At 43.6% G+C, this 12,827-nt stretch overlaps 1 protein-coding gene across 16 annotated transcripts in view; it reads left to right on the forward strand.

The window, feature by feature from the left end:
- Sox5 (SRY-box transcription factor 5) overlaps positions 1-12,466 on the forward strand; it is a 998,560-nt gene extending 986,094 nt beyond the window's left edge. For all 16 annotated transcript variants that reach the window (XM_075982319.1, XM_075982312.1, XM_075982308.1 and 13 more), the window contains 3 exons: positions 1,689-1,862; positions 8,045-8,261; positions 10,275-12,466. In XM_075982319.1, the coding sequence (XP_075838434.1) occupies positions 1,689-1,862; positions 8,045-8,261; positions 10,275-10,578 (695 nt within the window). In that variant the 3' untranslated portion in view covers positions 10,579-12,466. The remainder of the gene's footprint in view (positions 1-1,688; positions 1,863-8,044; positions 8,262-10,274) is intronic.
- The last annotated feature ends 361 nt before the right edge of the window (positions 12,467-12,827 follow it).

Here is a 12,827-nt window from a genome sequence, read left to right on the forward strand (position 1 = left end):
ACATCTTAACAGCCATTTCCATCTGCATCTTGCTGGAGCACCGGGGAGAATAATAAACCTGGCTGGCGTACACACACAGAGCCTGTTTAGGGTTGACAAAGTCCCTCACTGCCGCTCCCGTGGCTTCTGTTGCTGTAAGGTGTAAGAACTGGAAGTGGCAGATGTGCATCTGCTCATCCTTTAGTTACAAACCCATTTCAGAAAGATGATGTTGTGCATTAGCACTGCCGCCTGTCAATCAAGAGGCAATTATTGGTCGTAACACATTCCATCAATTTTAAGTTATGCTTGCACGATAAAATATACTCCAGCAATGAATGTTACAACAGCAAAGCTTGTGTTGCCATTGTCTGATTGAGTGGTGCTCGTATGCAAAGTGGCTTCCAGTCTACATCGAGCAAGAAAGCACAAGATAAATGAGGAACCACGAACCTTGCTACCTAGAGAGATGCTTTTTTGCTGCTGCTGTTTTTAATTTACCAATCCTGTGAGGCAGTATTGATGGATTGTTTACTGATTCTTCAGATTAAGGTATACAGATGGATAGGAGGGAATTTCAAAAGAAAGACACGATTTTCTTGGGGGCATAAGGTCTAGAAACTCCCAGAATCTAAGTTTTATGCTGTGTGTGTGTGTGTGTGTGTGTATGTGTGTGTAATAATGACAACAGTGGAGACATAGCTTCAGATGCCATGTTTCTGGCTCCCCTTGCTCTCAGCACCTAAGCCCCAGCATCTTGGCTTCCAAGCTGTGAGCTGCTCTGCCAGAGATGCTTTATGAAGTCACATAAGGCCAGAGAAGGGAGATTGTAGCTTCCTGAGGTTCAGCGTGATCTTATCATCAATGACCCTTGATATCTAAATACAACCATTAATTGGGTTTTTGATAACATGTTAGAAGAAAACACTCAGTGAAATATATGATTTTCTCCTACCTTACAAATGACAGAAAACCTAAGAACAAGTAGTAACATACTGATTAATGGGTTCTTTCTCCTGCAACTATCAATTGCCTTTTATAGGCAGGATAGATTGAATGTGTGTGTGTGTGTGTGTGTGTGTGTGTGTGTGTGTGTGTGTGTATAGATAGATAGATAGATAGATAGATAGATAGATAGATGATAGATAGATAGATAGATAGATAGATAGATAGATAGATAGATGGAAAGACTAATCACATTAAAGGAAGATCTTTATATTGTTTTGGTCAGAGTTCTACATAGCATGTTCTTACTAATGTGTCCTCGGAGACAAAAGGGAGGTACAATTACTTCAGGTTCTCACAGTCTTGGGATAGCCGTTTCTAACCCAGCATGCCACAGCCCTGGGAGTTCAGTGGTTTGATCAGATTTTTTACATCGATACTATTTCTACCATACTGATAAACCCAAAGAATCCAAAACAGTGATTTGTCCCAGCTTCCCCAGGGCTCTTTGGTAAATGCTCAAACTGTCCATAGTCCTTTGAAAGCCCAAGAAGTAATGAGAAATGGGTTAAAAATACACATTTGCTGCCGCAGGCTTATCACAGACACTTCATAAGCGAGCATCTGCCTTAGGAACTGGGAGTCCCGTTATCAGAAGTACTTTTTGTTTTCAGATATTTTAATAGACTAAGAAAACAGTCATGAGGGAAGAATGGTGCCAGCATCTCAACACTGACATACGTGCTGATGTTCCCTGTTTCTAGGAAGTGCCGGAGTGTCGGAGTCAAGAATTTACAGGGAATCGAGGGGACGTGGTAGCAACGAGCCCCACATAAAGCGTCCTATGAATGCCTTCATGGTGTGGGCAAAAGATGAACGGAGGAAAATCCTTCAGGCTTTTCCTGACATGCACAATTCCAACATCAGCAAGATACTGGGTAAGGAGAGCGTGGAGGCCCGAGTGGACGCCAATAGATGTGTGGTAGTCTCATGTTATGGGGGAAAGATACTGGGTGTGGAAGGCAGGCTGCTTCTCCAGAAAATTAGCACCATTACTGAGGGTGCTGTGAACAACAGAGTATCCGTGTTCAACGAGACACGTGCCCAGTTTGTAGTGCCCCGAGGAGCGGCCACGCCCATTACTGCACTGTCCTCCCTGCTTTAAGATTTATGACAGAGGATGTGTTGCTTTCAGATGAGCCATCCATTGTTGGCGATGACCTCTGTTCTTCATGTCCCTGTGAACTAGTCATGCAGGCCTCAGCCCTCTCTTGTGCTCCTTTGTAGAAGGATACTAATTTTAGAGTTTTGTTTAGCATGCATGGAGTGCTGGCAGAAGGAGAGGGAGAAGCTACAGGTTGGTTAATCAAAACCTGAGAGCTAGCATATCCATTCCTTTATGCTCAATAACCCTGTGGGCAAAAGCTGCTCTTGGTAACTCTTAGGGATGTAGCATAACTCTGAGCTTAACTGAAAAGAAGTTTTACTTACAGGTAGAGCCCCCAGCGTACCGGAAGACAAGGCACACATTTACCCCCCAAAGCAAAAGCAGAGAAGATGGAGAGGGAGGGAGGAAGGGAGGGAGGAAGGGAGGGAGGGAGGGAGGGAGGGAGGGAGGGAGGGAGGGAGGGAGGGAGGGAAGAAAGGCACAGAATATAGACTTACTGCAGACAGGAGCCAGACAAAGCCAAAGGGAGGGGAAAGTTCCATTCTGCATTTGTCTGTTGACCTTGTCATCACCATGCTTTTATCATTCTCCTCATCTTCATTTCCAAGTAGCGTGACACACTAGGGCAGCAAGGCAGAGTTTGCATTGTCTGTTCTCTTAAAATTAGAGTTCAGAACGAAAACACCCAGCTCTATCCAAAAAAAAAAAAACTTGAAAATAAGAAGTAGCACATGCATAAACTATATAGGTTTTATTAAAATCGATGATACTCTTAGAATTACACGTGCATTACAAAGAAATACCTTTGCTTGTGCATTAAAAAGCTGATAGCCTACAAGCAGTAAGTGAATGCACCCTTTTATTTTTATACTCCCATATTCTCAACAAAGGCGGCATATGCCACCCAGGTCACAAGGTGCTCATGCAATGCCATCAGACCACATAGAAACACACGCACTTCATCATGCATGTGTGTTGGTGTTTTCTTCTGAAATAGTTTTCAGATGAATACATGTTGCGGGAGCTCCTTCTGCTCCTTCAGCCAATAGCCGGTGAGATACCGAGCCATTGGGGCGTGGTCTCTCTCCCTTTAAAAAAGCAGCAACTTCCCTCCACCCACCTATGTTCTGACCTATCAGGCCAAGCCGTTTCTTTATTAATTAACCATGAAAGCAACAGATAAACAGATGACCTTCCCACATCAAATATATAAATGTTTTCTGAAAGATTAGAACAGGAGTCCAGTTGCAGAAACACGATTTCTCTGTTTAAAAACATAAATTTGTACAAAGTAAAATGCTGGATGCAATGAAGGGGAACAGGTTTCTCTAATGTCTCTACCATTGATGATCTACAGCTCCTTTAATGACTTTATTCTCTTCTCATTCTCTTCTCATCATGAGTTACCCAAATGACAAATTTCCAAAATTTTTTAAGACCGGTCCTCATTATATAGACCAGACTGGCCTCGAACTCATGGAGATATGCCTGTCTCTCACTCCCAAATGCTAGAATTAAAGGAGTGTGCCACCATGTCTGGAGGAATTCCCTGAATTTGAACATGTCACACCTGCTTTATCAGGAACCACGTGACATGTGAGCTCAGTGCTAAGCCCACCCCACCGGTTAAAACTGTACTCTAGACAGAAGAGTAGAGGGTTTGGAGCGGCTTCCTGACCAAGGGGAGATGGCTCCATGTTAAGAACACTTGCTGCCTAACTTAGGTTTTCAGCATGCAAGAAAAGAAGCTCACAACCTCTTGTAGCTGCAGGTACAGAGTATGCAAAACCCTTATCTGGTCTCCATGATCAACCACACTCACATGTGCACACACACATACATAAGCACACATGCACGCGCAAGCACGCATGCAAACACAAACAAAATGTTTCTGATTTTTTTTAAAGATAATCATTTTTCTAGAAAATGACAGAGAGTCTTTATGGTGAAGTGCTAACTGGCTAGGAGAATCCGTTTCTGACTGAAGGGGAGAGTTGCCCTACAATCTCGGTCTTTATAGTCTACACAGATGACAGTTCCAGCCCAAGACTTACTGACAAAGCCATTTTAATTAAACATATAGCATGTATAGTCACACAGAAACTCAACACTGAAATGCTTGGGGCCTTAATAGTTGGTCCTACTTCTAAATAAATATAAAATCTTCAAATAGCCACAAGATGGTTCTGAATGGCCTATTTCATATAAAAGTACAAAGAAGGCTTGATGTTTTTCTCTTTACTGATTGTTTTGGATAACAGCCTCCGACAGCATGCTGCTAATTCATTCTGCTTAAAACAGGCGCTTGAGCTGGGTTGACATTTTACGTAGTCTCTGGGGATCCTGGTTGACATTTTAAAGGGCTTCTAAGCATTTTATAATACCCTAAAATCTGGTTTTAATAAGCCATTCTGCTGAAATTGTTAACATACGGAATCACCTTTTACTGTTTGGCGCGAGATCAGGGACTGGGGGACATCTTTTTCTGATTAGACATACAGTAGTCGGAGTAAAATGTGCAAATTCATTACATGCCCCATGGAGATGACATAGCTGCTCAGCGCAGAGGCAGCCTTAGAGCAGACTGCCAGACTCGGAAGATTTGGGGGGAACAGTGAAGGCTCCTTATTTTCTCTTACTTTGAGCATCACATATTTTCATTGTAACTCACTCTTTTGTTAGGAGGAGGCATTCCCAATAACCTATTTATTTGCATCAAATATTTTTCTGTTGTAAGTTACTCTTTTGTTATGACGAGGAATTCCCAATAGCCTATTTATTTTCATTGCAAACAGTCTGCAGCAAGCCACTTCCTCATTGGCCATGGCTGTAGGCACAAGCCCAGTAACTGTTTTCATCTTTTGGGGGGAAGGGGACATTCTACCACAGTGTCTTTGCCACCATCCTCAGTATTTGCAGGATCTGTAGTCAGTTGCTCTTGTCACTGGGGAGCCACTGAGACCAAAACCAACTTACCAGCTGGCTATCCTCACCCAGAGGAATTACTAAAGATTTCAACTGGATTTGCCTCCAAACTGAGACTGCCTGGCCCCAGGATGGAGTTGGGCCACTGCATCCCTGTTGGTACTTGAGTATCATAGTTCGGGATTATGAATAAATAAATCTGTAAGCTGAGTATTGGGGCCATTCAGAACCTGTAATCCCAGAACTTAGAATATTAAATCAGAAAGACTGGACCTGTCTCAGCTACCTGGAGAGTACTGTCTCTAAAAGCAAAACATATTTGTATTTGTAATTACTATGTGGCCCTATTTTAGGATATAGCTTAAGGCTCTGTATTCTTAGAGGAAAGATACTGTCAGAAGTTAAAACAGGGAGTTTTAATTCTCAACCTACCAACCCAGCATTATGCTCATGGTAGGAAATGTAACAATGGCTGTCAACCCCAAATAGGTTGCCTTCGGGAACTAGCATTTTCTTTCCTTTGAGATGTTTTAGAGAAAATCTTAGAAGAATCTTCAATACCTTGTAACTTAATTAAATTCCTTTATTTCTTTATTCAGTTTTCAGAGAAGGTAGTAGGATTTGCTCTAAGTCAACGGCCCTAGACCCATGATTTACATTGTATTTCTACTTTCCAGGGGGCTGTTTCTGGTAAACTGACCCTTGTAAACTGATCTGTGGCTTGAAAGCTGCTCTACATCAAGGCGAGAAATGCCATGTAAAGAATTGATCTCCTTTAATAGTATCTTAATATTGTCTGTTTTCGTGATGACACCGGAAGCAGCATACTAATAGGAAAGTCCCTCCAAATCAGGGGTTCTCACCCTGTAGGTTGTGACCCTCAGATAACCTGCATATCAGACATTTACATTACAATTCAAAACAATAGCAAAATTGCAAGTATAAAGTAGCAATGAAATAATTTTATGGTTGTGGATCACCAAGAGGAACTGCATTAAGGGGCTGCAGCATTAGGAAGGTTAAGAAGCACTGTTCTAGTGTGTAACATGGCATAGAGTTTAGGGCTGAACTTACAGTCCTATGGCCTGACCACACTGGAAATGCTCAAGCATGAGTTTTGGAAAACAAGGAACTCTGCTAAACCGAGTTTCTACTTGGGTAAAATGAAACCAAAGAAGCTCTCTGGATGGCGTCTGGGGAGCTAAAACACTGCTGCCAGGTTGGCTGGTGCTCTCATAGGAGAGCCTTCCCTGTCCACCCCATCATGTGGCGTGTGTACCTCTTCTGTACTCCTAGGGGAAGATGCTCAACAATGTCCTGGCCTCACCTGACTCCCATGATTCCGCCTGGTTCTAATCTCTCCTCTAGATGATGCCCAAGGGAAAGAAGGGCCCTTCTGTGGCTGTCATGATAGACTTGAGATGGAGAGACTTTATCATAATTATTGGGGTGATGGTTCTACTTGAGGGACACGGGCCATCGAGTAGCAGGAAATAGGGTCTTGTGTTCTTCCTACCTTTTCGTCTTGCCCACCCTTACCTACCGACCTCCACCCAGTGACTGTATCTGCTTTCCACCACCTCAGAGAGGCTGCCTTTAAGCACCTCACATTTTCGAGTCAGATCTACACTAGTCAGATTAGCTTTCCCTTCTTGGTCATGTCACACAATGATGATGGAATTCCAAGCTGAGTCTTGGCGCAGAGATGAGACTGTTCACTATCTGTAGCTGTAGGCAGCTCCTATGTTTCGATTTGGAGGGCTCAGGCATTTGACTCAGGTTGAGCTAATTGTCTTTCAGAGCAGCATACCTCACCTGCTCTAAGATTTTAAACTTTGGCTTAAGACTACAGCAATTCCAGCACCTGCATTTTCGGCCATACTAACAGAACCAAAGTATCCAACCCATCTAAACCCGAAACCAAGAATTATCAAATTCCATATTTAGTAAAGCTTCAAACTTGTTTTCTCTTCCCTCTAAATCCATGTTAGATTCAACACAGAATAAGGAAAAGGGGAAAATGCGTTCAATGTTTGTAATGTTGGTTATCTTGAGACTAGGCAGGTTTCCTTTTAAGAGCTGTCAATTCAAAGTTTAACTCTGTGAATATTTGTTATGCTGCTTGTAGTGTCTGCTAGATCATGGAGCATGTGCACAAATGTGTGTAAGAACACACACTTTTGAGGCCTATCTGTAGGTGCATGGTGTTGGGTAGGTGATTTCATGTGTGTGGAAATCAATTCTCTCCTTTATGAACACAGGTAGGAAGGTTGTCTACCTTACAGGACTATGGGAGATGATAGTGCAAGGTGGCAGAACAGTCTTTAAAAGGTTGTAGCTTATTGTGTGAACCCGGGGACTCACACGTGCAGGAGAGAGAGCAACTTGCAGGTGCCAGTTCTCTCCATCCGCCATGTGAGTCTGGCTTGGCTGATGAGAAGAGCCATCCCAGGACCTGAGATGGCCATCATCCTGTCCGCAGTTCTTTCACATAGCAACCCCCAGTCCAACTCCTCATTATAACCTCACTCCCAGGGACCTATTTAGAGGAGTTCATCTTCTAAGCACAGTGTTTTTGACACACATGACTTCTGAAAGCATGTGATTCGTGAACCTTGGTGACAAGCAATGTGCCCTCCACAAAGAAATACGCAACGACTCAGTGAGTTACAGATTCACAAGATGCGATGAATTCACATGGAGCTTTTAGCAATTTAACTGCATCAGATAAAATTCTTGAGCTTCTGAGTGCATAATAAGAAAGTTTAGTTAAACTGTTCATTCAAGTCAAAAATAAGACATTGCCCAGTGCTCATGTCTTTGGGTGCATAATTTCCTTGCAGACACCTCTGCTCTTGTGAAAATCTCGCCTTTCAAGTTGATCTTGCTAATCAGAAACATGTTTATGTAGTTCTGGAATTTGTCCAACTTTTTTCTCCATTTCTTTCTTGTTCGCTGTGCTGTCTCTTTTTTTAGGATTCTTAGAAGCACTGCACACTGGCATCCCTAACACTCTTGTCTCCACAGGATCTCGCTGGAAAGCGATGACCAACCTCGAGAAACAGCCATACTATGAAGAACAGGCCCGCCTCAGCAAGCAGCACCTGGAGAAGTACCCAGATTATAAGTACAAGCCCAGGCCGAAGCGCACGTGCCTGGTGGACGGCAAGAAGCTGCGCATCGGGGAGTACAAGGCCATCATGAGGAACCGGAGGCAGGAAATGCGACAGTACTTCAACGTTGGGTATGAGAACTGCATTCAGGCCCTGTATCGCATAGTGCCAACTTCCCATTGTCCAAGGGAATATCCCCATCCCCCACCCCGGCTGCTTACTTGCAAAGGAACCTTTTGAAAAGGAACCTGTAGGTGGAGACTGCTCATTGGTTTCCTGGACACCCAGAACCAAATAAGCACACAGAAACTATATTAATTACAACACTGTTTGGCCAATGGTTTGGCTTCTTATTAACTAACTCTTACATCTTAAATTAACCCATTTCTATTAATCTGTGAATCACCACGAGGTTGTGAATTACCAGTAAGGTTCTGGCTGGCAGCTTGCATCTTTCTCCTTCAGCAGCTGCATGGTGTCTCCCTGGCTCCACCTATTCTCTCTATATATCTCTCCCAGCCTGGCTATATTCTGCCCTGCCATAGGCCAAAGCAGCTTCTTTATTAACCAGTGGTAATAAAAACATATTCAAAGCCTACAGAGGAGAATCATACATCAGGAACCTGCAGTCTCTTCCAGCCCTGTGTGTAGCCCTGAAAACGCATATAACATAACTACAGACAGATGTATTTCTAAGTTTGTATGTGGAGGGGCGTCCTCTGCGAGCTGCCTGCTCTCCTGAGTTGTATTCACAAGTTATTTGAAAGCAGAGTCAATAATAAATGTAGTCCTGATGTCTGATGTTACAAACTTAGAGCACGCAGGACTAGATCTTGCCAGTTCTCTTCCTGGCTGGTGTCCGTGATTTCCAGCAGTTGGCCGTGATAAATCTCACCACTGGCAGTTTAGTCGATAGAGCACAACCTTACAGTAGCTCCAAAAAGAAGCACTTGTGTCTGACTAGTGTAGAGTCTCTCTCTCTCTCTCTCTCTCTCTCTCTCTCTCTCTCTCTCTCTCTCTCTCTCTTTCTCTCTCTCTCTCTCTCTCTCACACACACACACACACACACACACACACACACACACACACGACAGTAGAGATTACATTTAGGAAACAGCAAGGTCATGCACAGGAGAGTTCATCCTGAACTGAGAACCCTAGGATGCCCTCCTCTGCTTTCCATAGCGAGGCCGTGCACAGTGATCCTACACACTGCCTTTAGCAGCCCTGCAGAATTCTCAAACTACATGGGAATAAAGTCATTCATACTTAAAACAGTAAGATCAGGAGAACTTAAGATACTAAATGCCACTCTGGGTATATGCAGAAGGTGGCTGAATAATAAAAGAAAGGAGCTCATACCTGCCACGGACCCTGCAGAGTCCGTGTGTTCTGGGCAAGGCTCTGGGAGGCCCACGCTTCTGGGGTGTATAGGAAATGAGTGAGTGAGTAAATGAATTGCCCAGCCAAATACCTGTATATCCCATCCTACCAGGGGCAGCTAAATTAATCACTACGGTATAGTGCAAAACCAAGAAGACAGAGTCCCCAGGCTAAAATGTTTTAAAGAATCTCAAGTGGGACAGCAGGATTTGGAAACAAGCGTGGAACCATAGGCAATTTCTAGGGTGGTATGTCTTTAAGCGGGGGCTCTGCCTCTTACCCCAAAAGGGCCCACACGGTTTCACACAATAGTTAGATAACATGATAGCATTACCCTCCCATGTTTTGGGGACCATGGCATTATTTTGAAAGTTCTAAACAGTTTAGAGATTTTGTCCATTGTGCTTGAACTATTTTTAGGCTCCATTATAGGAAAAGCAAACAAAACCTCCTTCCATTTGTCATAATGAGGCAAGTGAACTGGGAGGCAAACTCTTGGGTAATTTGGCTTAATCTTTCTGTGTCATATTTTTTTCCTAATAATAAAAAAATTAGGATTATTTTAATTATCAAGGGGTAATTCAACTAAATGCCTCCTATTCTATGAAGCCCGATGCAGGCAGGTAAGGCATTAGAATAAACGTTGGATGCCATTTCAGCGTGTCCCATGATTGGGTAGATGCTGGTTCCAGTTAGGGTAGCGCTGAGCCACAGGGAAGCCGAGACGTCCTGTGCACACTCACCTTCTCTCTCTGCGACAGGCAACAAGCACAGATTCCCATCGCTACTGCTGGAGTTGTGTACCCTGGAGCCATCACCATGGCAGGAATGCCCTCTCCTCACCTGCCCTCGGAGCACTCGAGTGTGTCCAGCAGCCCGGAGCCAGGGCTGCCCGTGATTCAGAGCACGTACGGGGTGAAGGGGGAGGAGCCTCACATCAAAGAGGAAATCCAGGCCGAGGACATCAACGGGGAGATTTATGACGAGTATGATGAGGAGGAAGATGACCCCGACGTAGATTATGGGAGTGACAGCGAAAACCATATTGCAGGACAAGCCAACTGATAAGGGCCCACAGACTGCGGTGAGCTGAGGACTTAACGAAGCCCTAGCTGGCCCATCCTTACCAGTGGCCAAGCACATTAACTTTCTCGTACACTGACTGTTATTTTAACTGTTAGTCTTAAATAGTTGGGACATCAGCTGACAAATAGACCTCAGCCTCAAAAGGCTCGGAAAGGAAAAAAAAATGTTTCAAGCAGACAACATCAACCACGAGAGATTGAAATAAGCTATGGTAAAACAAAGCCAGTAACTCAGCTGCTAAACCCAGCACTGAAGTCTCGCCCGCCAACTTTTTTTTTTTTTTAATAAACTTTATGGCTGTTTGTTCTATAACTAGAAATTCTCACTCAGGTACACAGTGCCAACAAGTGGCTTGTGAATGTGTTTCGTTGTTTTGTGCTACAATTTTTAAAAAGAAATACGTTTTGTTTTGTTTTGTTGGGGGGAATGGTTCTGGGGTTTCCTTTTACCTTTTCTTTGCTTTCTTCTCCTTTGTGATTGTCGTCTTGCACCTGACAGAAGGAGGGAACGGGGCCTTCGAGCCCTCTACCCTCTGCATCTCTCTGCTCTAAAGATGGAGGCCTGTGTGCGAGGGTGGGGAGAGAGGAGAAAAAGAGCCTGGTTTTGCCTTCCTTGCGTCTGTGCCCCAGCGTCAGCAACCGTTTGCTTTTGAGACCTCTAGCTCTTGCACACAACACTACATCTTGGAGCAAGTGCCAAATCCATCCTGAAGCGATCACCAACTTCCTTTTCTAAGTCCTTCCTTACTCCTGCTCCTTCGTCCGTGGGGACAGTGTTAAATCTTAGACGGTCCCCGGAAAGAGCTGATACACCAGCAACTGGTGAGATTGGTTTTTTTTTTTTTTTAATGGAAACTGTAGGTGCCGTTCTCAGGTGAAAAGAGAGAGAGAGAGAGAGAAACATAGAAATTTAGAGAAAAAAAAATATTTTCTGATCTTGGATTTCTGTGTGTGTATGTGTGATCATGGTACATTAGCTACATTCCTATTAGGGAATAATGTTGGGCCATTGTGAGCAAAACCCACTTTTGGGAATGGAATCCCAGCCCTCCTAAGCAAGTGGTCTAGAAGCAACCTTGCCCTTGGCTTTGCCCGGCCAGTGACAGTGGAACTAAGCGTAGGGCTCAGAAATTCTATTTTTCAGTTTCTAGTGTGCTTATTACTGGGTGGACCTGGTGGCCCTGTGTCATAGAGAGGTGATTGGCCAACATGGAAGCTACCAGTCAAATGCTTCCTGAGGTCCCTTCTCCCTGGACAATTTGCTTCTTTTAATGTATGCTACTTAGTAACGTGTGTGTATGTGTGTGTTTCCTGTTGAAACTTTGAGAAAAACAATCATTGTTTTGACCTACTATATTTGGCCATTTTTCAGAAATACAGAATTAGCTTGTGTCTCCACCATTCCACCCTTCGCTGTTTGGGAAACAGAACTGCTCTATAAGATTTTTTTTTTCCATCTCTCCCTGCAATGAGGTCAGAGACTGTATTCACAAATGGGGGCCATGTGTATTTCATGCCCTAAGATCCCAGGATTTGGTTAAAATTCACTACCGCACCACAAAGTGGAGCCTGGCTGGACGCAGAGCCCCTTACCACTGTCTGGTCCTTCACTCTGACTCTTGATTCGGCTAAAGATCAATGCTGGTGTCAGCAGAGCCCATGCTCAGAGCAACAGCTGCTGGCTCTGACATCGCCAACCCAAAGGCCAAGACGGGTAGGGCCTGCACCGAACACAGAGTCACTCCAGGCCACTCCCCCTTGGTAGCGCTGTAGTCAGCGACCGAGTATGGGACAGTGTTCCCTCTTGCTCTCATTCTGCCCCACCAAACACCGCCCTCAAGTTTGATTTTCATACATAATGAATAGGCAAAGAAAAAGAAAAAATTCTTTTTGTTTTTCTCTCTCTCAAAAGTCTTGCTCTGGAGTTTTGCTTGGAGGAGCTGATCATACCTGCATGTCAGAGGTTTGGTTCTATTTTCTGTTTGTGGTTTGTTTTTGTTTTTTTTTTAAATGACTGTATTTTCCTTTGAATTGCCTCTTTTTTGCTAGTGTTGTAAAATGATGATAAAATAATAATAATAATAGTAATAATATTAATAATAATAATGGTCAGCTGTTCCCAGATTAGTAAATTATGTATAATTTATTTTATTTCTCCCTATTTTATTCTGCTCTGATTTGGAAGCACAGCCAGTAAGCTGTTAGGTATTTAAAACTAATATCTATTTC

This window comes from Microtus pennsylvanicus, chromosome 8, assembly GCF_037038515.1.
Source record: "Microtus pennsylvanicus isolate mMicPen1 chromosome 8, mMicPen1.hap1, whole genome shotgun sequence".
Taxonomy (NCBI): Eukaryota; Metazoa; Chordata; class Mammalia; order Rodentia; family Cricetidae; genus Microtus; species Microtus pennsylvanicus.